The 24,141-nt window shown below is 39.7% G+C and overlaps 3 protein-coding genes across 4 annotated transcripts in view; 1 reads left to right on the plus strand and 2 right to left on the minus strand.

The window, feature by feature from the left end:
* The window catches only part of zgc:153039 (uncharacterized protein LOC767698 homolog), a 48,091-nt gene extending 41,778 nt beyond the window's left edge, over window positions 1-6,313 (minus strand). The window contains exons 1-4 of the mRNA XM_026341438.1: window positions 5,733-6,313; window positions 2,989-3,123; window positions 1,552-1,689; window positions 785-1,105 (exon numbers count right to left, since the gene is read on the minus strand). Of these exons, the coding sequence (XP_026197223.1) occupies window positions 785-1,105; window positions 1,552-1,689; window positions 2,989-3,123; window positions 5,733-5,964 (826 nt within the window). The 5' untranslated portion in view covers window positions 5,965-6,313. The remainder of the gene's footprint in view (window positions 1-784; window positions 1,106-1,551; window positions 1,690-2,988; window positions 3,124-5,732) is intronic.
* A 1,240-nt stretch (window positions 6,314-7,553) lies between these two features.
* Window positions 7,554-13,023, minus strand: LOC113149360 (thrombopoietin-like). 2 transcript variants are annotated; one of them, XM_026341461.1, is made up of 5 exons: window positions 12,695-13,023; window positions 11,948-12,078; window positions 11,678-11,764; window positions 9,798-9,965; window positions 7,554-9,523 (listed from the first exon to the last, which is right to left on the minus strand). In XM_026341461.1, the coding sequence occupies exons 1-5, from the start codon at window positions 12,705-12,707 to the stop codon at window positions 9,353-9,355; spliced, it is 570 nt and encodes a 189-aa protein (XP_026197246.1). In that variant the 5' UTR covers window positions 12,708-13,023; the 3' UTR covers window positions 7,554-9,352. The 2 variants fall into 2 exon arrangements, with proteins under 2 accessions (XP_026197246.1, XP_026197237.1); XM_026341452.1 differs by lacking the exon at window positions 12,695-13,023 and having other exon boundaries at window positions 11,948-12,428.
* Window positions 13,024-15,112: 2,089 nt separating this feature from the next.
* On the plus strand, window positions 15,113-20,802 carry LOC113166097. The gene is made up of 5 exons (XM_026366062.1): window positions 15,113-16,245; window positions 16,596-16,638; window positions 16,738-16,821; window positions 17,308-17,556; window positions 18,361-20,802. Exons 1-5 carry the CDS (start codon window positions 15,829-15,831, stop codon window positions 18,900-18,902), a joined length of 1,335 nt encoding a protein of 444 aa, XP_026221847.1. The 5' UTR covers window positions 15,113-15,828; the 3' UTR covers window positions 18,903-20,802.
* Window positions 20,803-24,141: the final 3,339 nt, after the last annotated feature.

Below are 24,141 nucleotides of genomic sequence, written 5' to 3' on the forward strand. Positions count from 1 at the left end.
CACACATAAGAGACATTTAGCTCTTTGTATTTACACAAAGAGAACAGCATAGTTGAGAGCTGTAATACAGAGGAAAGGGACACTGCAAAACTGAAGGGAACAACTGGGAAAATGTGGATTATGCGCCTTAACTGAAATTCTGTGCATGTCATTCTTAAAATAAGCCACAATATAATACTTCAGTCATTATTGTTAATAGTAAATAAGTGCATCTATCTTTAGTTAACAAACATGCTTTTCGGCCTTTGAACATGAAATGCTTTTTAAAATATAGCAGCTTAACTAAGGGCAAAATCTACATTGTTTATTAATTTAGTCAGAATAAGGTATTAATATGTAGTACAGAAATCAAACTGATAAATGTATCACTGTCAGTGTGCCGGTGCTGGCCTGAAGCACGCAGTGCAAATACACTTTGGACTGAACCACTGACTCTGTGATAAGAAGTTGACCTGGACCACCCACTGAGTATGCAAATTTCAAGGATTTTTCTTAACCACACACTGTGTAACCGGTCAACAGTTGTTTTATAAGAGTTGTATTAAAAACCCATAATAATTTATAACAACTAGTGTGACCAATAAATGCCACAAAATCCAAGTAAAGTTTATATTTGAGCAATAACTGACATTTCAACTTCTGTTTGTTGCTTTTCAATGCAACTCACCACAACAAGAAAAAACCCTAGCTGCCCACACCAAGTTTTAATTTATTAAATCATAAAATGAACACACACTGAAAGAACCTATTTGTGCTATATTTGGCCCTGTCTCTTCCACCTTACCCTTTAAGTTCCCCAGTAGTGTGTCCAACTTGAAGCCAGTAAAGTTTGCTGTAGTTGGAAACACAGGGCCTGTTCCGTTGCTGTTCGAGTTGGCGGCGCTCGGCAGGGAGACAACACGAGGTTTAACAGCAAAGAAGCTGATAAAGATGGTGAGCAGGACAAATATGACCACCAGGAAGATGATGAAGGTGGTCTTGGCATAGATGTGGGCTCCTACCAGGCACACCAGCAGGCAGAGCAGGCCGATGACAGTTGCATAAAGCAGAGACCACCAGTACCCTGATGGCAGCACCTGGCTATGAGAAATGGCTGGAGTCCCATCTAGGAGAAAACAAGATGTGCGCAGTTTTAGCTGGGTCATCATGAGGATAAAGATAATGAGAAAAACATATTAATGCTAATGACATTATAACACATACTGTAAATAAACTATATGATATAGTATGTTCAGGACTATAAAACACAATATGATTAGGTACATGTTTAAAGCTTTTGACAAACATTTCTTTCCACAGAAATAAACAACTTCTTCAGTCTAAACGTCCTGCAATAGAAAGCTCTGAGAACACCGCCTGTATTCTAAAAGGTTCCTGGTTTATATTCATACACTTTTGTGCAGTCAAACCTCAAATTAAATATATAAAAACAACTTTAATATAATTTGACTTCATCTTTTTAATACTGTAAAAACTAGCAATGTTGACAATTTTCCTACCAAACTCTTTCTAACTTGGCATCATTTTACTAGCTGTAAGAATCAAACTTACCTGGTGGCACGCCAAAGGTGTCCACGACAGCCTCAACCAGACCCAGCACAAACAGAGCGCAGCCGCATACATTCGCAAGGAAGAACATGATGCCGATGCTGCCACCAAACTCTGGACCTAAAGCTCTGCTGATCATGTCTGAGCGAAGTGAAGGCAAACTAAACTTGTTTATTAGAAAGACTAATTAGTGACCTAAAAGTGCTAGGTGGAAGGTGGATTTTATTTTAAGTCATGTGAGTTGTGTTAAAGTTTGGATTATAACAGAATAACAAATTTAACACTGCATAAATAAAATTGAGCTCCCAAGCACTTCTGTGTAGAAGTGTTACTCTCTTTTCAACTCAAAATGTTTTGACAATTTTTAAATACATAGCTGTAAGTGAACAAACCAGTTGCATGTACTATATGTCTCAGAGTATCTCAGAGTACTGCCCATGTCAATACTTGAGGTTTCAAGTTAACAGAATAATAAAGAAGATGTGTCCTAACTGATAAACAGCACAGTCTTTTACCACATTCCTGGCAAGGAAACATTCTTGCATCAATCCTGAATACCAGACATAATACTACTAACAAATCAATGTCACACACTGAGACTTTCAATGATTGAATGACACAAAGATAAGGTTTGTTTTGTTTAGTTTAGTAAGGTGATCCACAAGTCACTGTACTCTCCATTGACTATTCTGAATGGGTATTTAGACTCATTCAACATTTGCATGTTATTGTTTTTTAAATTTCATTTCAGATGTATCCACCAATTGCCAGTGCTGCCTATCAATCAACACAATACACTACATTAACCAGTAATGTGAAATAGTATGATTTTAGATATGTGGTAAATTTATTACATATAAAAAACTGAAATCCCACCTTGACAAAAGTATTTAGATCCTTAATTAAATATTTACTAGAAGCATTTTGGCATCATTTTGGGTCCTTCTGGGTAAACTACTACAGCCTTTGCATACGTGGATTTACCTGGATTTGACAAACTCCAAGCCGGCAGTGGCCTGAACTGTTGGACATTTGTTGGAATAATTTATTATTCGTCCTGTCTCGGTGCAAACAGTATTAATAAAGTCTGTGGTCTAGTTGTGGGAAAATGGAACATCCCACAATAATAAATCAAAAGCCTTTCAGAGGCTCTGTGTTCAGGAATAAAAGAGGGATGTGCATGTACAGGCTTGTAGGTATAACATTTACAGATAAATCAGTAAACTGACATCTGCTCACATACAGCTTGTCAGCACAGGTTCACGTTACTAGCAGTAATGAAAGACCTAAACAAAACATGAACTGTTCAGGGGAAATTCGAAACACCTGAGAAATAACTAATGAAAGAGACAAAGAGTTGTTTAAGATGACATAAGATTGGTACGCGGTACTGGACTGTGCCAGCTAGGTGACAGATTGTCTAGTATTTATGAAGGATACAGTAGGCTCCTCCAGCATCCAAGGCTCCATTGGTGGAGATAGCACAGACCGACAGCACAGTCATAGAGATGATCAAGTAGGCCACCAGGAACATAGCAATAGCTTGGTACAGTCCAGACTGGCCCACCACAAACCCTATCCAGATAAAACACGAGCACAGTCAGATAAAACACTGATGGTCAGCTGGTTAAAAGTAGAACTTGTGGCCAGAAAGTCACATCATTGTAGTATGTAAAGGGAAGTATATCAAGAGTTGCAAGTAGCAACCACTTATGATTTATGATAAATACATTTCTGAGATTCTCCTAAAGGGAAAAAGTGACAAAATGACTCATCACAAAAGTCCCACATTCAAAGTGAAACTAAAATCAGGTGTTGTAAATGATTGCAGCTCCATTTCTTTACTGTCATATCAAGATTTCAAAAATTCCACAAAAGATTTTGAGTGAAATGTATATGAATCTGAAAGATTGTATTAAAGAGAAATGAAAAAGAAAGAAAAATAAGCAATCAGGTTGTGAATAAAGCAGCTATTCGTTGAAGAACAATATTAATACATATGACATTATAAAGATTATATTTAATTTAATTGAGAACCAAGGGAATTGAAACTATTTTAATACTTGAATACCTTGTATTAATAAGTTAGAGATACGACACATTAGAGCTGTTGGTATAAAATTGTAAAGTGTGTTTATATTTGTACACATTCACTGCTAACACAATTTAGAGTAATCATTTGTGTCTAGAGCATTTCCTGTTTTGGAATTCATGAGTATATAACAAAGCTAATGTCTGTATGAGGCTCTAATGAGTGACATGATAGAGCTGTTACACATTGACATTACATTACATTTACTGAAACCATTTTGTGAGAATTTTATATATGTCTCAGTTAATAATTCACAATACACTTGACTAGATTTGATGGTTTTTAACCCTCATTGCTACATGTTTGTTGCACACTTGCACAAAAATGTTATACACTTTTCAAAAGTGACAACTTCTTACTACTGTGACCTTTGACTCTGTGTATTTACTCTATATACAGTATATGATCATTGACTGTGACTAGCAGCATGTTCAGCAACAGTTCTTATTTGGATATTACATGACAAAAAAAAAAACAAACCAAAAAAAGTAGTACAGTTAGAGAGAAGTCAGCAACCATAGCTGTATTTATTAATGTATTGCCTAAAGAAGGAACAGATTTATTTTACAGTAATTTTAAGCAAATTTCAATGTTTCTTTAATGCCTTTCAAATATAATTTGATTCTCCAGGATACATTAGGGAGTGCTAATATGTGTAAATGACAGTTTGATTTTAAATACATCTGAACAACACAGAAGTCTCTTAATCCTCACTTATGCTGAGGTTTTCAGGGTTTTTCAACTTTTCAACAGTAGTTTCACATCCACAATGAAACCATTGTTATTTCCTGCATAGACTGACATGTTACAATGTAAGAACGGTGGTACAAAGTTCTACACAGGCAGCTACTATGAGTATCCAATGCATAGCAGCTGACATTTCACGTGACTCTGGGGCACCGGAGGGGGATGCTAGAAAACAACAGAGGTACAAAAAGCAGAAAAAGACATACAAGATCCAAATCACTGAAAGAGAGAGTACTGACAAAATGAGATAAGGCTGATCTCTGAGTTTTAGTTCTTCTTTGCTGCTTTGCTGCAGTAGAAATGCACACATTTACCTAACTGATGTGGACCAAACTTAATTATTTCAGCTATTTAAATCTCAAACTCACTCAATATTTACAAGAAAGTCAGGGAATTTGTATCTCAGCACTCTATTCCCCTATGGCCATTCAATCAGTGCAGTTATCACCTCAGCTTGAATGAATAGGTACAGCAATTTTCTAAAAACATACGCTTCTGCTGTGAACAAACTTCTCCAGTGATAACAACACATTTGTGGGAGAAAGCATGTAGTGAATAATATCCAAAATTAAACTACGATCTTGTCAAACATTTTATTTTCACCCAGCAAAAGTTACAATTTCTGCTGAATGAGGGAATTTATCCACTTCAGGCTGCATGTAAAACTTTACGAGGTATGAGTGTATACAAAGCTAGGAATACATTTACTAAAGCTGTTTCCGCTGCTGATATTCTCACTGTACTATGTTTACTGCTAAATTTAAATTAATGCACTCCCTTTGCATTCAACCATGATTTATTCAGACTGGTTACCGAAGTAGCAGCCATAATGTAACCAAGACCTCACTTCAAGTACAGGTGAGTGTATGAAAGCTAAGATGACTACCTCAAAGATTAGAAATACACTTGTAATTTACTTCTTGTTTAGATTAAAATGGCATGTGTGAATATTGTATTAATGAGGAAAGTTAGGAAGAAAGAGCTTTAAATGAACTTATCTTAAAGGTTATTAAGCAGTATTTTACTTACAGGTAACTTTATTTCTAGATTACACTACCAACAAGTGCCAACCAGTGTTTTTGAGAAAATACCAAATTTATAAAACTATTAATAATGATACACATAATCAAAACAAGCCACGTTTGATGAAGTTTCTGCAGCCGAATTTGCCAGTGGGGTCCATAAAAAGGCTCAAGTTGTTTTACATACATGAATCCTTTATTTAAAAACAAAAAAACGCTAAAACCTCGGAATTTTAAATGGAGTTTGGCGTGCCTCTGGTGTTGACCTATCACAAAACAGCGTGCACTGATTTACGTTGACACATTGCACCATGAGCACTCACCTATCCTGAGAAACACCACCACGCTGAACATTGACAGCAAGGTAGGGATCACCACACCGAAGAAAGTGGAGAGTTTCTTCGGGCGCTGCGGCTGAGGCTGCTGCTGCACGGACCTCTGCCTGGGACTCCCCGGGTGCTGGTCCAGGGCCTGGCCGGCCGGCGAGCACCGCGGCTCGGACTCATTGACGCTGGTGGATAGGCGGTAGTGGAGAAGCGGAGTCCGCTCCGCCATGGTGAAACCTGCCTGTAGACAAGCTTCACAACTTCATAAAGTGGTCTAAGTAGTATTAATAGTATTATCGCAGTTTTATCTCCGACACGTTAATAAACGTTTCCAGTGACTTTTCTATCGGAAGTTAGTGAAGTTAGTTTCTCAGTGACGCGTCCTGATTGTCGACTGGTAAAATGTCCTAAACAAGCTACATAGCTAAGCACGAAGCGGTTTCGGTTGTTAAAATAACGTCAAATAAAAAAAATGCAATACACATTAAATTATCTGTCTTCTCACAACAAACTAGTTCACACTTTAGCTCCAATTTCCTCGTTTGACTGTTCAATTGAAAATCATGTGACGTTCAAGTGTCTCTGTCGCGACAACAACATCCGGTTTACCTTTCAGATTAAAAGCTCATCAGATGTCAACACATACAATAAGAACTAAACGCAAAAAGAGAAATTGCGAATGATGTGAGGACATAAAACGCAAATTGAATTGTTGTTATTGTTATTTCAAATGAAATATTCATGTGGTGAGGAATTGTGCTTGTAGAACATATCTACCCTGCTACCAGATATGAATTATTAAAATGCTTGTCTTGTTTTAGAGTTGAACGATACTTCTGGTTTTTACGTTTGTATGTAACTTGACAAATTTCTAATGTCAGGATTTTCCCGTGTGTGTTCCTGGTGTTTCGGGTCATATGATCGAGCTGGCAGAGCCAATCAGTGCACCAGATGCATCCGGCAGGCGGCCAGTAGGAAGCAGGCGCTGCATCAAGGTAGGCAGACAACCAGTGGAACTTTTATCATGTAAACAAGAGGAATACCGGTTTTAATCAAAACAAATAAAACAAACAAAAACATGCAAAAATGTCCGTTTGTGCAATATCTGTGCATGGATGGATTATGAGAACATGGAAATGGAAAAATGCAGAGACAGGTGCATTTCATTCCTCAAACAATGAGGAGTCTGCATTGGTTTTAGTCATTGTGTGCTATTTTCCTCTTTTTTCTTACCAACTGTACGTTGTAATTTAATCTCTTTGTGATCATTTTGTGTCTTTTAACTAAATTCTGTGATTTTTAAACAAGAAATAATAAGTCTTACTTCATACTGTAGGCTCTGGTCCATGGGGCCCTTGACTTCTCAGGCCTGTGCACCCTCATCCCATTCAGTAATTCATCCATATTTTTGTGGTATATAACATATCCAGATTACCTGGACCGACCAGGTTATTTGTCATAATATGTATGAAAAAACAAAACATTGTAGATGATTTGTTTTGGAGACTAAAATCATGCTGCATAAAACAATATGACGATCTATGATGCTAGTTAAATTATTTATCAGATCAAATATGTTCCCGTTTTTTGTTTTGTTTTTTTACTTCTGTTTTCTCAAAATAACATGCAGCACTTCTGCAGTTCACTATGAAAGTCTCTGTTCGGAAATGATATAATCATACAAGTGACCCAAATAATACAGAGGTAGTGTAACAGGCCCACCTCTCTGCTCCATGGTCAAATATTCTCCTCAGTTATTCTATAATACATTGACAGACATAACAGACCAGACACTACAGTCATTTAGCATAGATTATAAACAATTTATTATATAATTTATTACAATTACATATTGATATTATACAGACATACATGCACATGTTTGACTATATAGGTATATATTTCAAAGCAAATACACACACAATCTGTAAAAGTAGTACAGACATATGTTCTCGATTTCACTCATTCACATACATTCTTACATCTTTGGATTTTCAACACTGATATTTCCTGAGAACTCAAATAAAACACAGTAAACTCAAAGATGTTGATTCTGTTGTTGCACAAAACACTTGCTTTCACACTCTCAATTCACACTTGGCATCATAAAGACTATTGTACAATACAACATGCTGTTGTCAAGCGATATTAATTTCATGTTTTATATTTAAATGGTTTATTCCTTCTCTTCCTTCGCTCTTTCACCAGCATGATCTGTCTTTACCAGGCGTCTTCATGAGATACACATTTTCTTTGTTACTATTTGAGAGATAACTGCAGAGACCAACACAGAGTAGCTCATACCAGCACCAACAGAGGGTGCTATAGTCACAGTTTTGATTACTCACTGTAGGAAGTTTGACTATGAAAGTGCACTGCCTCTATATGCTCTGTTGAGCAGTTGTATACACTTGTCATTGCACAGTTTACATTAGATTAGATTTTCTAACCTGGGATTATCATGTGGGGCTACTAAGGCAAAAAAAAACAAAAAAACAGGATTCCAGCTGCATTAGTTTCACTCAAAAGTCTGTGAACCTCTATGAGTTAAGTTTTCTGGCACTAACAGCTAGTTGTGCAATCCTTCTTCATACAAGACTATAACCGATGTAACCCAAAACATATACATATCACAAACACTTTCACTTGAGTCCCAAAAATGTTGAAAGTCATCAACATGTCAGTGGCATTGGTCGGTCAAAACCATATATCCACACTCAAATTCTCACAGTCTTGTGTCAGTATATGAAGCACACAAGAGAATATCTACCCAATGTCTATAATATTTAAAAAAATCTTGTAGCTTTAAAAGGCAACTAACATGCCTGATTAAAATTTCTTTAGAGATATTAAACAGATATTCACCATACACCCTTTTTCATCTTTCTACAACCTACACAGTCAGTGCTTTGATATTGTGTTTAATGTCCTTTCAATAGGACCAAAAAGGAGGCGGAAGCCAAAGCTTATTTATAAACCCTACCCATCGTCAACTACCTAAGTGAATGATGTCACTAAATTCATTGTATTCCACTTCATGTCCTAAATAAATAAGTTAGTAAATAAAATATCTAAAAAAAAAAAGGAGAAAAGCAGAAAGACAGGATTTCACTGAACAATTTGATGTGCATAAATGATTTCTGAGCATTTTCTCAAACCAAATGAGAGTTTTACACATTTTTGAATCATCCCCAGGTTTGTGCCACACGTTCACTCCTCCAAGAGAAACACATCTACTTTTATTTGTTCTGGCTCTAATAGTGGTCTTACTGACTTTTCAGAGGGTTTGCCACACTCACAAATTATGCAAGAAACTATCCTCCTGATAACTTTCTATTACATTTCATTCACGATCACTTCTACGTCCTTTGGCTTCCCCTCACAGAATTATGCATCCTTGTCTTCAATGCAAACGCCATAACCACCAACAATCTTCACTATGAGACCGCCATACATGCAAGTACAGTCCCAGCCCGTTAATCCTGGGTCTCAGTCAACAATATGGACTCTTTCAGTCCACATCTGGTTCTTCCACTCTTGATTTACTAGTTCTGCCTTGAATCAGTTCTCAGGCAGCACAGTAGTGCAAATAGCTCATTTCCATTGTTAAATCAACTTCAGGAGTTGCAGTTATTGGGTATGATGTGGTCCCCTTTACACATACTGAAACGGAGGTCTATAGCAAGGCGCTCCAGTTTTCCTCTGAGCAGTTTTTCATACTGTTCCAGCATTGTGTTTAGGCTGGTTTCGTTGGAACAGTGCTGAATTACAGGCTGAGGTGTGTCATTCTGTGAAGACGAAAAGTGAAATCAGTTAAATACACAGTAGACACGGTTTGACAGACATGTTGTGTTTATGAGAACAACTCCAGGCATTGTAGGTTGACTGTCTAATTAAGCACATTGTTTTTCCACAATACATTTGCTTTGTAACTGTTTGTTTATGTAATCATTTATTTATTCATATCTTTATCAAGTGGACAAATATAGGACAGATTATTTTAAAATCTTTAACTGCATTGTTGATTGTAGGTTTCTAGACATTCATGTGCCTGTGTCTCACCTGTTCATAGACGTAGCTGACAATATTCTTGTAAGTTGTGATGCGATGCTTCAGTTCCCCCAGCACTGATGTGTGACATGTAGAAGACGGGATCTGAATTATTGCCTTTTGAACTGCATCATAAAAACCTTGCAGGCCCCCCATCACCTCTGCACTCTTCTTTTGGACCTGAACAAACACAGACATTGATCTCACATTACATGTTGCTATGATACATAAAACATCAGCTGATAACATTATAGTGTTTTACTGTTACTATTGTTTATGTTTTCTTGTTGCAGCCAAAGGCAGTTATTCCATTGACAACTACACCACAGTTTTGGCACCACTGATTTCTGATTGCAGTAGATGTTTAGTCGGGAGATGAAAGTTAATACAGTTCTTCCTCTGGGGTCCACAGAGAATGTATTCTCCAAAAACCTTGAATCTAGGTTTTAAATTGCACTGCAAACACACCTGTGTCTGCCAGTTTAGGATTAACTATGAAAACATTGGATGAAGTCCATTTCTACAGAACTGTTTTTCTTTACACTGCATGATTTCATATGGGCTCAAATTCAGGTGAATTCCATTTGAGTATTGTTATTCTTCCTCTATCCATTGGGATTAGTAACAACAAAACCATTGTTCTAAGTCAAGTGTCAAAAATAAGTGCAAATCTTGTCCATTTACTTCAAACGTATATATTTTTAGCTTAAACATGTTTTTTGAAAAACGTACATTTTTCACTAGTTACAATACTATGATGAAAGGTTTGTAGATGATCTGGTGATTGATAGAGTAGTAAACTGTCATTATTTTTTATTATTATTTAGTTATTTGCAATTTACTTTTAATTATCTTTCAACTGTTCTTTGTTCATCTGTTTTGTTACTGATCTTTCTAATATTCCAACCATGTTCTGCTGGATTAAAGTACTTTACTGTAATAGGCTCGGCCTCAATGTATTTTTTCCTCTCACGTGATTTTGGTATTGTCCGAGATTATTGTGGTGTTGGAAAATGCCAAGCATCTTGTGACTCACTATTTTGTTAACTCGTAGAAATAATCTTGCATACACCTTTTGCGCTCATGCAGCCATGCATGACAAATTACTATGCTTGCGGGTTACGACCTGAACTAATTTGTCACTTGCAGCTGGGGAGTAAAAGTGCTAACCATTACACCACTGTGCCATCTTAATGAGCCACTCTTCCATAGATTCAGTCTGAGAGAGACTGACTTCCAGTAATGCAGGTCACAGCCACTTAAGTCACAGTTGTGTTGTCATCTTACACTAAAATAAGGCGATGAACTTGGTAAACATTACAGCTGATAAATATCTGCATGCAAAACGCTAGTATGGCTGTAGGATGTATTAACAAGCTGTACATTACGGGAACCACTGTAAAGTATTATTTACCCAAAATAAAAGTTTGGCAAAATTGGTTTCAACAAACACACAATTGTGCAACTCATTTGTCTTGTCATTCCTGTTGTAATGCATAGATAATTAATGAATGTGGTAGCTGCCTGCTGGAAACATATATACAATACATAAATATTATTTCTGACACTTTATGCCACGTGGTATGAACCTGGTATCATTAAGAGTTGTCAGACAGGAGGAACTGCAAATTTTGGCATATCATGCAGGTAGCAGTTTCCTTGGAAGTCAAGATCTTGCCAAACCCATCCCTGTGAGACATGTTTTTGTTGCATGCTTCAGAAAAGCTGTGCATGCCTACTTAATTCCATTCTTTAAACAATAAGAAATGTGGATATAAATACCAAGAGTACCTTTTTACCAGTCAAGGATGAATTTATACTAACTAAAATGTCAAAGTAGTAGTAACACTATTACACTTTAATATGAGTTGTCATGCAATAGTTGAACTTACAGTTTTAGTTGCCCATTGTGCTGCATGTATCCAAACACATGGTAGCTGTATGGGAGAAGGCAGCGTATCTGAGCCCATGCAGTTAGCCTGAGGACAAAAACAACGTTTTGTCACACATGCATACGAATACATGACTCACCAACAAAGCAAATCAAGCACAAACACTACACATTCATCACTATTTTTACATTTTAATATGAGTTTTTTCTTATTGACACTTTACGATGTGCGATGTGAGTATTTTTATATTCTACTTCCTTATTTCCTTACCATATCTTTCCTCAGATTCTCAATCTTCTTCAGCATGCATTTCCTGGCTCCACTGTTGCACCAAAAGTCAGTGGGTGCACCCTGGACTTCAGGTAGATGGAAAGAAATCAGTCCTATCAGCAGCAGTAGTCCTACATGAGCACACAGGAGAGATGACTGACGAGTTTCCATCTAGCTTCTTTATTCAGCAGCAGACAGAATTTTACCTGCCTACATTTGTGTATTTGTATAGCCCCCTCCCAATTAGTTGATGTTGATTCAGCCACTGTTAAATACGATAAATGGCATGTGCTGTACCTGTCGTCTTATCTCACCAAACTCCCACCCACAGGTTTTGCCCTGGCAAGTTCCTCGAGCATCACGGTACACGGTAAGTAATTCATGTCCTACGCCCACATATACTTTCACTTATACAGAATGTTATGTGAGAAAACTGGAACCATGAATGAAGTGTTTGATCGACTGCCCTTATTTAGCTTATTTCTGAATAATGTGGTATGAAGTCAAACTGTACAGGAATCACACACCCACGAACCCCAGTGAAGACTACTGAGTCTTCTAATGGAACAAGTCATTTTATCACAGCAATAGTTACACTAGCATGATATACAGTAAGCAGGAATATGTCAGTCATAAAAGTGACATGTTTACACCACTGTAAGTGTGTATAAACCATAGTACCACCAGATCTCCCCCTCTGTAAACAAAATATGTTACACAGGGCATGAGTTCAGAGAGCCAACTTACGGCTATGATCCATAACCTGTTCCTGGATGCATGGTGCTGCTCAGTTGTGGTCTTCCAACCTCCATCTTTTGTCCATTCAGTTTAAAAAAGGAAAAGCTCTAAGATTCAAAAATCATTCTGTATCCAGCAGATATTTCTGTGCGCAAAATTTGGAAAGACTCACAAATCGTGTATCCCACGTGTTCTGAGAGTGCTGTTTAGCTGCTTCCTCTTTAAATCGTTGGATAATTAGCCAACAGCTGAATAAGCTGGCGTGTCAGGAGCTACGTGTAGTTGCACAAAACCAAGACATTCACTGGAAGTTGAGCGCAAATGGGCTTTGTATTTGTTTTGGGCCATAGTTAATGTTTGACTCTCGATCCACAACACAAATAAGATAAGAGCAGCACCATGTAGACCCAGATAGCACTGGGCAAATTATAACAACTTACTGTCAGGTTTTAAAATTACTATTAATTATTAGGGCATAAAACTCTAGAAGAAGCAGCACAACAACATGTTATGGTGCTCCTACTACTGCTGCAACTACCACACTACCACTATGTGTCCCAGCTCTTGTGTAATGTGTATATACGTTTCTAAACGAAGAAAAAGTTGTGTTCATGCCTTACCACAGGAAAACTAATTAATGCGACCACACCTTATGGTGGATGTTTTAATTTCCTATATAACCAAGTTAGAATAAAAACCCAGGGGTTTGTTTTTAATAGACATGGCACAGGACCAGAATAAAAGTATGAAATAAAACATTGTACAATACCTTAGCTGTACTAGTTGATTTTTCAGTTAAGTGTAATTATTTGACCTGCAACAAAACATTATGTAACACTGTTTGGAATATGACTCATAGGAACTTGATTAGTTTCTTAGTAGGTTGAAACCAGGGGAGGCTCTAGACTCTTTTCAGGGGGGCTTTATCCCTAAAATGATCAACTATCAAACTATCAAAATGTCAAAAAGGAATTTTTAAATTTTGAATATAAAAATGAAAATCTCTAAGAAATGCAGGACATGTCGAAGTTTTGGGTTTTTTTTTTTTATTCTCTTTGCTATTCCGTGTATTTTGGCCTCCCTGAATGTGGGTGTCCAGTTTGGCAGAAGGGTTGCTGGTTAAGGCTGAAAAACTGAAACACACAAAAGAAAAGATCTATAAATCAATGATATAAAAACTGACAGCACATTAAAATCTCTATAATAGAATGACACACTCCTTGTCAAAATGGGATATTAGCTTGATGCTAATACATAATGGAATTCCCCATTTACACTAATGGAAATGAACATCAGTAGTGATGTTATACAGTAGTGAGGGCTAAAACCTCCTGAGGATAAATCCCAGAACCACAGCTGGTCGAAACTGTTTAAATCCAAAAAGCTTTTTTTTTCAGTTTTCCAGTTACGCAGCAGCCTGAAACTAGTTAATCTGATGAGTAACATTTTGAACATCTCAAACATTTTTAAATTAACATCAAACAGGTCCAGTCACCGTGACTCAACTTGCACGTGGATCACTAAAAATTCTTCACAAAAACTACCTAAAGTTTCAGAGGTCCACAAATGTGAGGTTTGCAGTTGGACTATGTGATGTATCTGTCTCTATAGTTGCTAAATGACCTGCTGTGATACGCAGCTAGACACCAGCTCTGTCTGTCTGCTGTATGGTGCACAGCAGGTAGTGTATAATGACTTCATAAATGCTTTTTGGGTGTGATAGCTGTGACTAAAAACGAGTTAGAGGAGTTTGCGGGATGGAAGCATGCAGTTGACTGGTAATTCCATGTGCCTTTGTCACTTCAAATGAGCACTTTCACACTGTCATTTGATCCATTATTTATGTACATATTGATGGTGCGTCATGTTCTACAAAAGTTTGAAGTAAAATGTAAAAGATACCGATGCTGATGATATGTGTTAGTTGTTGTTCCCAGGTCCCAAGACAGAATCCAGACTGAGAATCTTCACCGACAGCCGAACAGAGAACACTGAAGGACTACAACAATCAAATATGTTACCATACAATCATGCAGATGACAAATCAAACTCCAAATGAAGAAAGAACATTCTGCTCTGCAAATAGCATACAAAAGGCATGTCATGCTTCACTGGTATTATGTTGTAAAGTGATTTCACCACAGATTCCCTGTTCTTAGGAATTCCCATCAGGGTCGTGTCACAAAGGAATTACACTTTGGAAGAATTTGTCTGTGCCTGTCTAAGTACCCATGGGTTTTTTTATTCACTACGAAAATCATGCGTCATTTAAAACCACAGTTTTTCTTTTCTCACATGATTCAACCTGAAAGCCTTCCGAACACTGACCTGCGATGACCTTCATTGTAGACGTGGTTAGAGGCACAATGAGAGTCTCCTTTTCACCAGCAGTGAATTACAAAGAGCTGTGACAAATATGTTTGACATTCACATCATGTAGTCCTGAAGGTGAACTACTCATTGCTCACGAGGCACAACATCCAGACTTGCAGGAGAAAATATTTAGTGTTTAATGTGTTTTTTTTTTTTTTGTCTTTCTACCAGTGTCACAGAGGTTTTGCCATAAGCAATGTGGCTTGTGCTCATGGCATTAATGGACTCTTTGTTAACATTTAGACGTGGATGTGTGCATGCTCAAGGCTTTGCAACACATTACCTTGCAGCTGTGCGTCTCTATGGGAAGAGCCATTACCATAGCAACACCAAGCAATAAGTGTCCTTTAAAAGGCTGAGGTCCTCTCTCTCTCTCTCTCTCTCTTTTATCTGCACTCAGGCCATTGTAACCATTTCACCCACATCAGTCAGCCGGGGGACAGAGAGGATGACACAACAGGAGGATTTTTTAATATCTGCACAGCAGAGCTCTTTACATCCTGCAGTCCGCCATTGTGCTTTTGGTGTTTTAGAGACTTACCTTCATCATTTTTGCCACTGTGGATTATCTCTGCCCACTAGAACACATTTGCGATTGTTCTGTAAAAGGATACCTTGATGTGATCTTCTCAGAGAACTGATTTTTGATGGAGCCTCTTCTCTAACTGAATAGGAAATGGATATAATTGTGTATTTTTCCATGTTACTGGATAACACACGTTGTTTACAAGTATGTAAAAAAGGTTAAAGTTATTTAATAATGCTCAGGGATGGCACTGGAGACATTTTGTTCCCAGATAAGCCACAGAGAGCTCAGTGTGGGAAAGGATGAAAGGGAAGAAGATGGCGAAAAAGACACTGACTATTTGCAGCAGTTCTCCTGCTGCCCAGCTTGTAAGCAAGACTATGATGTCACCCTGATCCTGCCGTGCTCTCACACCATGTGTGGTCACTGTTTAGCATCTGGACAGAGAACAAGCTCGGATCAATCTCACTGCTGTGGTGTCAGTAAATCTGTCTGTTTTGTGCTGTGCCCCTGCTGTCGACATCCTGTGGAGCTGCCATGTTGGACCTGGTCATCTGCCACTTCCTGTCTGCCAAATTATCCCACGCTGAGTCCAGCATGTGGCAGCAAGGAGAGAAGCACCAGGGAGGGAACAACTGAAGATCACCTTCAACATGTGCATGTGAGAAATCTTAACTTATAAAAGAGGAATTAAAGGATTACATTTTGCACAGGTAACAGATCATATTGTATGTGATCTGTTAGTCTGGCAAACACTAGCCTCTGCTGGTTAACTTAAATTATATTAGCATGTAAACTGGAAACAGGGGGAAACAAAGGTGAAATATCCAACCAACCAGCATCTCTGAAGAGCATTAATTAACCCAATATATCATATATCATATAAACATCAATTATAAATTGATCAATTAAAAATGTAGGTACATTTCTTTTCATTTCATAAAATTAGTTTTTGTCCTTTGTGACATATATGCCTCTGTTTGTGATTTCATTCCACCACTCTGTTCACAGGAGGACACACACTGCAGGGAGACCGCACAGAGTGTTTTACATGGTGAGTATGGCTTCAGACAATTTCTAGGAATTGGCTATAGGCTCTTCACTACAATGTGGAAACCTGTAGTGTTGTGTGCACTCTCTCTGTTTGAGCCAGGCCCCAGTGCTGTCAGTCCACCAGTAACACCAGTGGATGGCGTAGTAGACCTGCAAGAAGAAGAGATGGCACAGTCTGTCCTTGGTAGGGTTCAATCACTTAATGCTTGTCACTTTCTAAACAAAGCATGTTTACAGTACCATGCAGTATTGTTCATACGTTTGGTGTCACTTAAAAATACCATTGGTTCCCATGGAAACATATGTCTGCTCAGGTCTGCTAACATGATTGGAAAAAAGGGTTTTTGAATGATTGATTAGCTTTTTGCATTAGCAGACACAACATGTCTCTGGAACACAGGACTAAAACTAGTTGATGATGGTGCTCTGTTAGTTACACTAGATGACATTCAGTAGAAACAACAGCTGTTTCCATCTACAGTGGTCATTTATAACATTACCAGTGTCGACAATGTGTTTCTGATCAATTTGATGTTATAAAATCTGCTTTTCTTCAGAAAACAAGAACATTTCTGAGTGACCACAAACCTCTGAATAGTGGTACAGTTGTAAAGAGGAAAAGTAATTGAAACGTTCTTCATTAAAAACCCAAAATATTCCTGCCCCGTAGGACTTTGCTTTGCTCTGGACCCTTCCAGTGTACCACCAAACCTCCATCTTTCCAACTCCGGCCTCACTGTCACCTACAAAGGACAGAGCCCCCCAGGCAAACCTCCAGAAAACAAGGTTGCGAGGTCAGCAATAGCCTCTGATACCAAGGTCCTATTCCCCTTCCCACAGGTCTGCGCTGATGTTGTAATTGCACGGGGTCAGTATTACTGGGAGGTGGATGTCTGCAACAGCTCCATGTACAGGATTGGTAAGAACTCTTTTATGTTTGTTTTCCTTGGTTGGATGCCAACGTAGTTAATGCTTCCAGAAGAAACCGTAACCATTAGTCAGCAAGACTGTGCATGTTCAAGCTCAAGTCTACAAAGACACACGCACATGTACAAACATCTTCAGACAGCTTCATTGTTCCAGTGACACCAGTTGGTTAGATTATTGACAAACCATTGATCACTGGGTAAACCTCAATCATCAGCTGTCAACACATCTTCATTTTAAGAGAACGGAGGTGATATTGTTGCATCAGCAGAAAGAACTTTTCCCATGTTGCATGTGCATGCACAAACAGAAAGATTCAACACTGCACACTAGGAGAAAGAATCTAATACTCATTACCTTGACTCTCTAAATAATCCACTAAAACTAGAATCTAGAGTAGAAGCTCAGTGAAGCTGTGTTCAGGCACAAAAGTGGTTTTAGCTGAGTGCTTAACAATCCAGTAACAAACCTAAAGTATTGATGTTACTGATGCAGAAAAGACAATTAGAAGAATAATTATACATTTGGAAAAAGACTATGAGAATATCAGATGTGGCGGATGGGGATGTCTTTAATTACATTCCACAATAGTTTGGGGCAACATTTCTGTATTTTAACTTCATATTTGACAAAACCTTTGATTCAGTCTAAGAGGGGCATGAATGTATGATCCACATTTCATGGTACCTCTCTCAGGTCAGTAGGATCCATTCTCTGGGAACTGTAAATATTTGTACAAAACCCTGTAAAAATACTGTCAGTGGTTGTAAGAACTTCATTTTTCTGTGTCTCTCAGGTGTGATCTCATTGGATCGCAGTGCTGGCTGGTGGCTCGAGAGACAGGGCTTGTCTTTTTGTGCAGTGTACGATGAGAGCTTAGAGCCACTCTGCACAATACCGCCCCAGATGAAAACCCTTGGGGTCTTCCTCAACATTGGAGGGGGAACCCTGAGCTTCCACAACCCTCTGACCCAGGAGCACCTCGCCACGCTGCCAACCCGTTTCAGTCCTGCTGGAGTTGTCCCAGCTCTGGGCCTAGGCCACGGCCGACTGAGACTGCGCTGTGGCCTGCCTCCTCCTCCCCACATCTTCCTCAGTAAGGACTCGGCCTACAGGAGGCCTTGCGGGGCCGGTGGAGGCCGGTGGTGCAGGGAGATTCCTTTCCAGCCTGTGAGGAAAGTTATACAGAAGTTTGAAGAGCTGGCTATGTCGGACTCAGACTCAGGCCTGGTGTCCAGTTTTGGATCGTCCTGCTCCACCTTGGCTTCCCTTGCAGATCTGGGAGTTCCTGGGACGTTTGCCTCTAGTCACTCAGGACAGGAAACTGGGGCTGAATAAGAAGGGCTTCTGAAACTTTCTCCCACTGCTTCTTTGAGTGGTTTGATCTGTGGCTGTCATTTGAAAGGCTAATTTTTCATCTTGAAGGACTTTTGGCTGCCTCTTTCCACTCTCTGTGTGACCCCGATCCTGCAAATTAACTCTCTCCCCAGGACACAGGGCTTTCTCTCAACCAAACAACCCCCATTGGTTTGGGTTCAGGCCAGAAAGAGTCCTCTATAATGTGAAGTGTGAGGAAAGGGTGGGCTTTTAGCAGCGGGATGCCTTGATTTGTCTTTGTGTGTCGGTTGTCAGGCAGTAGGGGTCCTACAGTAGTGGCATGCACGTTCCTGTATGTGTGTATGTGAGCACAAGCACGAGTGGTGCATTTGTTGAGTCACTCATGCATGTCGGTGTGTAAGCAGGAGGGAACAATGTACAAACAGCAGGGGGCGAGATGACGAGGCGCGAGTACAGTGACACCAGCGGTGTTGACACAGAGCAGGGAGGACAGGTGGCAACATGCGTTTATCCCGCGGCCTGCCTTCGGTAGAACAGTAGGGCTGCCCTTTTCTGACCCTTTGAAAAACACAGGACTCCCAAAGACTTCAAAAGGGGGGACAGAGAGCGGGAGAACAGTGAGGGAGAAAGGGAAAACAGCATGTATGAATTAAAGACAGCAGGTGATGAACTGGTAAAAGAGAAATAAGCTGATTCCCAACAGGTTTCATGCCAAGAGGCCCTGAATAGATCAACTGGCTGAGGCCACACCATCTGAGAAAGTGTTTTAAAGTAGTATTGAGCTGCAGAAGCCAATACTTTACATGAGAAGAGGAGAGATTAGAGAATAGTGATAAATTAAATGATCAAAGTGCCACTTGTATTCAGTCTTTTGGTAAGATGTTGACTTGAACAGTGTTGGTTCTTCACTTTTTCTTTGTAACTAACCCTTCTCCTGCTTCTTTTCTTCGCTGGCTCCCTGGTTTTCCAGATTCAATTCAAGCAATTCTGCCAAAGAAACTTCTCCTCATAAACTCTGCCCTCCAAGTCCTGCTTGAAGAACCACTATAATACCAGTAGCTGTTTACTCTTTGCACAGCCACCGCCCCGATTAATTCTACCTGAGACAACTTTACATATGACTTATGATTAAGCAGTTTCTTATGGCAATCCCTTCTGCCCCATCCTCTCCTTTCCTGTTTTTTTTTTTTTTTCAGACTGTGTTTGCCTTTTTGGAAGGTGTGATCCCAAAGTATTTGGACCAGTCAGACCACCCAAACCGTAACTCTCACTGTAAGAAGACAAAACCCCTTGCAATTAAAACAAGCATCAGTCAGAAGCGGCTCTACAGGGGCACTTCTAAGAAGGAACAGCAACGGTGGAGCCGGGCCAGCTTTCCACTGAGCATCATTCATTTCATGCATGCACGAAATCAGTGAAGCAGCGGGTCAGACTCGGTAATAAGCGATGAGTCAAAGAGCAGCTCGTTAGGCTGTCGCCTCTCAGACCGCTCGTCACGATGACTGTGTGTTGATGTTTAACGGAGCTATTTACTAACTGCAAGTAGAAATAAAAAAAAAAAACATCTATCAAATGCGTGTGCTGTTGGCGCAGCTCTCTCTCTCTCTCTCTCTCTCTCTGCAGCTCTTTCACATATAAAGTGTGTGGAAGCAATTTGACCCTTGTAAACAGAAATGAGAGCGCAGTGGCGCACACGGAGGAGAGAGGAAGCCCACTGGATGACTTTCTGAACTCTTTTTTATTGTGTTTTTGTTCTATTTAATCTGTTTTATCCTCTTTTGATGAAATTAATTGTTTGATTTTAGTGATTTACATCCTACTTTTGTATCTTTTTATGCTGCCCAGCGTCTCCTTTCATGCGTTAATGCGCTTTAGGTCTTGGGAACATTAAAGCACTTTGAACAGCTTTGTTTTAATGTGCCACACAAAATACTCCTGCCTGCTCCTTCAATACATTTCAAAGGGGAATCTTATGGTTTTTACTCCACACAGTTGCTTTGCAACTTCTTATTTTGCATTTTGTATTTAATCAAACACTTCCCCTAAGTCCAATTTTGAGGTATATAAACTTTAGATGAGTGTTTATCTTTAGTCCTACTTAATACGTCACTACATTTCCGGGGGAACTTACTTTTTACGCGTCTGTAATTGGTAGGTAGTCACAATTACAGGTTGCCCTAATCTACACAGCTTATGAGATTTTTTTATAATCATGCATTGCTTTAATTGCACCGTTCAAAGTATATAAAAAATGCAGCACTGTTGATAAAAACTGCTGTGGGGCTTGTTCTTGTAATAGAGTATTTATAGCTTCATTTACTTCCAGTCAGCATATAAAGTAAAGTCTGGTGGTTAAAATAACTTTATCTCCACTAATCACACAGCATGATGATGCTTATGACATCTCCCCAAGGTGTCAAAATAAACCAAGCAGCTCTAGACCTCCCACATCACCCATGGGCAGTAGGTTTGGAGGTAGCCTCTGCTCGCTAATTGCCTCCCATAATTATTGTCACACGCTCTCACCACGGCTCCAAATGTCGGAAATAGTGACGGGGAGAATAAAAGAAGTCAGGTTTTCTCCCTAAAGTTTCGACCGTGTCTGTAAATTGATTCCCGTTTGTATGAATAAACATCAACTCTGCAAGACTTCCCCTCATTTGCATATTGAGAGAGGAAAGGCCCATTTGCCCTTTTCCGTTGCCTGGAGCAACAGAAAATTAGCTTTACAACTGAGCTGGTCGCCTCTTATTACCATCATTATCAGCATCAGCATAACAGTGGCTGTAAACGCATCATGCGTTTATTGTTTTGTTGCTCCGTCATTTGCCATTAAGGGGCAACTCTTTTACGGCTCTGAGGGAGCCTACATCCTGCGTTTGATGCCGTTAGATTACGATTATAGCTCCTGTGGTGGATAAAAAATAAATAAAAACAAAAAACGAGCTGCATCGTGGTGCAGTTGTCTTGATCTGATTATTTCTGTGGTTAAAGATAATTTTCCCAACACCTCTAATGAGCCACTTCCCCTTAGATGTCTGCACACGAAAGAATAATCCATGCAGAAATGTGCACATGAGTTAGGAATGCAAAGGAAAACAGACAATCACAACTATCTAAACATGAGTCAGAGCAGAGAGTTTCTTTACGGTTCATTTTCAACAAATTAATAACCGACAAATGGAGAGTTACATATACTGAACAGAATTTGCTCCGTGAGCCACATGGGAGCGTTTTGGTGCCATGAATTCTTCTAACACCAAGTTTTATTTACTGTACATACAGAAAAATACATGCACAGAAACTGATTTTATTATTATTTGATATTCTACTTCTTTTAACGTATCACATGACCATGCATTATTGTAAAGTCCCAGACTAAAACATGTCACGCTTGTTAGTGCAGCGAGCTTCCATGTGATGAGGAACAGGTGGTGTGTGTGTGACTGAAAGGGAGGGAGAGAGGCACATCTGCCAGGCTATCATAGCTCACTGGTTGAATATTCACACACCCCCCCCCTCCACACACACACACACACACACACACTCTCCAGCCTGGCCAGCAAACAGGATGCGGCCCTCTGTGACTGTGTGCTGTGTAGTCAGACAGACAGATTTCTTTTTTTTTTGGGGGGGGGGGGGGGGGGGGGTGATACCGTTAAACAACCCGATGTTGGGACCTGCAGGTCGTGGCGTCTGACAAACAAGAGCAAATACACAGCGCGTCGATGGAGAGTGAAGTATCCACATGTGTATCCATCCAGCTGCACCATTATGCCATTATGGATGATTTACAGCCGATACCCCCCCCCCCCCCCCTTTCCCTCTCTCTCTCTCACACACACACACACACACACTGTGGACATGCCTGAGCGCAAATGTCGATAATGCCCTTTTAATGATGTTGCATTTGGGGCTGTAAAATGTGTCGCTGCATGTTTCTCCCGTGCCAGCACTGTTTCATATCAGGTCTCCTCGGAGACATTCCTGGGCTGCAGTGATATTATAAAAAAAGGAACCTTGTGTCTGTTTCTAATTAAGTCCCGATCGGAGTTCGCTCAGACTCATAAAGCGCAGCCATGGTTAATCGATTTTATTAGGCTGTAATGTTTCATGACACATCAGAAATGACTTCACAGTTGATTCCCACTCTTCCCTTTCTCTCGCCCACTAACACCTCTCCTCACTCAAATTAAAAACAGTCAGATTTATGGAGTTGGTGATCCATCCAGGGAAAATGTATTGTTTATGTAAAGAAAATCCATCTGTAATTAAAAGATGGTGTCGATGATGGGACTTTACGAATGTAACTCGTCCGACCGAGTGGCATCCAGGGATCCTTCCATAAGATCGGTTTCTCAATATGTGCTGGACGCTTCCAATACACAAAAACACGCTTTGACCCCAGAGGAGCTGTAAGTGGAGCGGGTTTTGTTAGTTCCAGCAGACAATTTACCATCCAGTCTGGCTAATGAATCACCGTGTGCAGCGCAAGAGAAAAGCATCGCTTATCACCCGATGATGAAGTGCAAACGGGCCATCATCGACTCCCATTGCTGGAGGAGGGAGAGCCGCGTGAAGCCCCACACCCGGATGGAAGTGGCTCCCACAGGCCACATAATGTGACACATGCATAAAAATAACACCTTGCGCTCTCACCTTGGTCTGCGCTTTTGGCACCAAACCGATGAGGTTTGCCACGTTTTTACGCGACGTTTCAGCGTAAAGACGCAGAGTTTGCAGCGTCTGCAAGTAGGACAGGAGTAGTGATAATATTCTGCACACAGGACCTTGGATTGAGTTGCACAGGACAACATGCCGTAAACACGGCAAATTATCTTGATAATTACACGTTGTTGTTGTCAATCCCCAATCAATCCATCCTTTATTCCAAACACTTCAGCCATATAATAAGCCTGACCTCTCCTGGACTCTGAAATAAATCACCCATGAGCAGCACTACAGTAATGTAAACTTGAACTGCACAGCGTTTGTTCTGCCCCCCCAGGGACCACTGTGAGGAACTGGACTGTTGCTCAACTGCTCTGTTTTGTTTGATGGGAACATTTCCCAGATCTAAATAGGCCCTAATAAATTTTAGTCGTTGCTGATGTTGTGAAGCTCCTCAGTGGCCACAGTGAGCTCTTAAATGGCTTTTGGCACCTGTGTCTCTAAAAGAGAGAGAGAGAGTCAACTAAATTAAGTCATACGCTGGAAAACATCACTCAGGAATTTAGCA

This window comes from Anabas testudineus, chromosome 13 (genome assembly GCF_900324465.2).
Source record: "Anabas testudineus chromosome 13, fAnaTes1.2, whole genome shotgun sequence".
Taxonomy (NCBI): Eukaryota; Metazoa; Chordata; class Actinopteri; order Anabantiformes; family Anabantidae; genus Anabas; species Anabas testudineus.

What these genes read in the sequence shown, in the direction of transcription:
- LOC113166097 (XM_026366062.1), top strand. Translation starts at nt 15,829, where the DNA reads ATGGCACTGGAGACATTTTGTTCCCAGATAAGCCACAGAGAGCTCAGT. An exon ending in GATGGCACAGTCTGTCCTTG is followed by an intron (nt 16,822 to 17,307) that starts GTAGGGTTCAAT and finishes CCTGCCCCGTAG; the next exon opens with GACTTTGCTTTGCTCTGGAC. An exon ending in CAGCTCCATGTACAGGATTG is followed by an intron (nt 17,557 to 18,360) that starts GTAAGAACTCTT and finishes TGTGTCTCTCAG; the next exon opens with GTGTGATCTCATTGGATCGC.
- LOC113149360 (XM_026341452.1), bottom strand. Translation starts at nt 12,118, where the DNA reads ATGGAAACTCGTCAGTCATCTCTCCTGTGTGCTCATGTAGGACTACTG. An exon ending in AGAATCTGAGGAAAGATATG is followed by an intron (nt 11,765 to 11,947) that starts GTAAGGAAATAA and finishes TTTTGTCCTCAG; the next exon opens with GCTAACTGCATGGGCTCAGA. An exon ending in TCAGCTACGTCTATGAACAG is followed by an intron (nt 9,524 to 9,797) that starts GTGAGACACAGG and finishes TCGTCTTCACAG; the next exon opens with AATGACACACCTCAGCCTGT.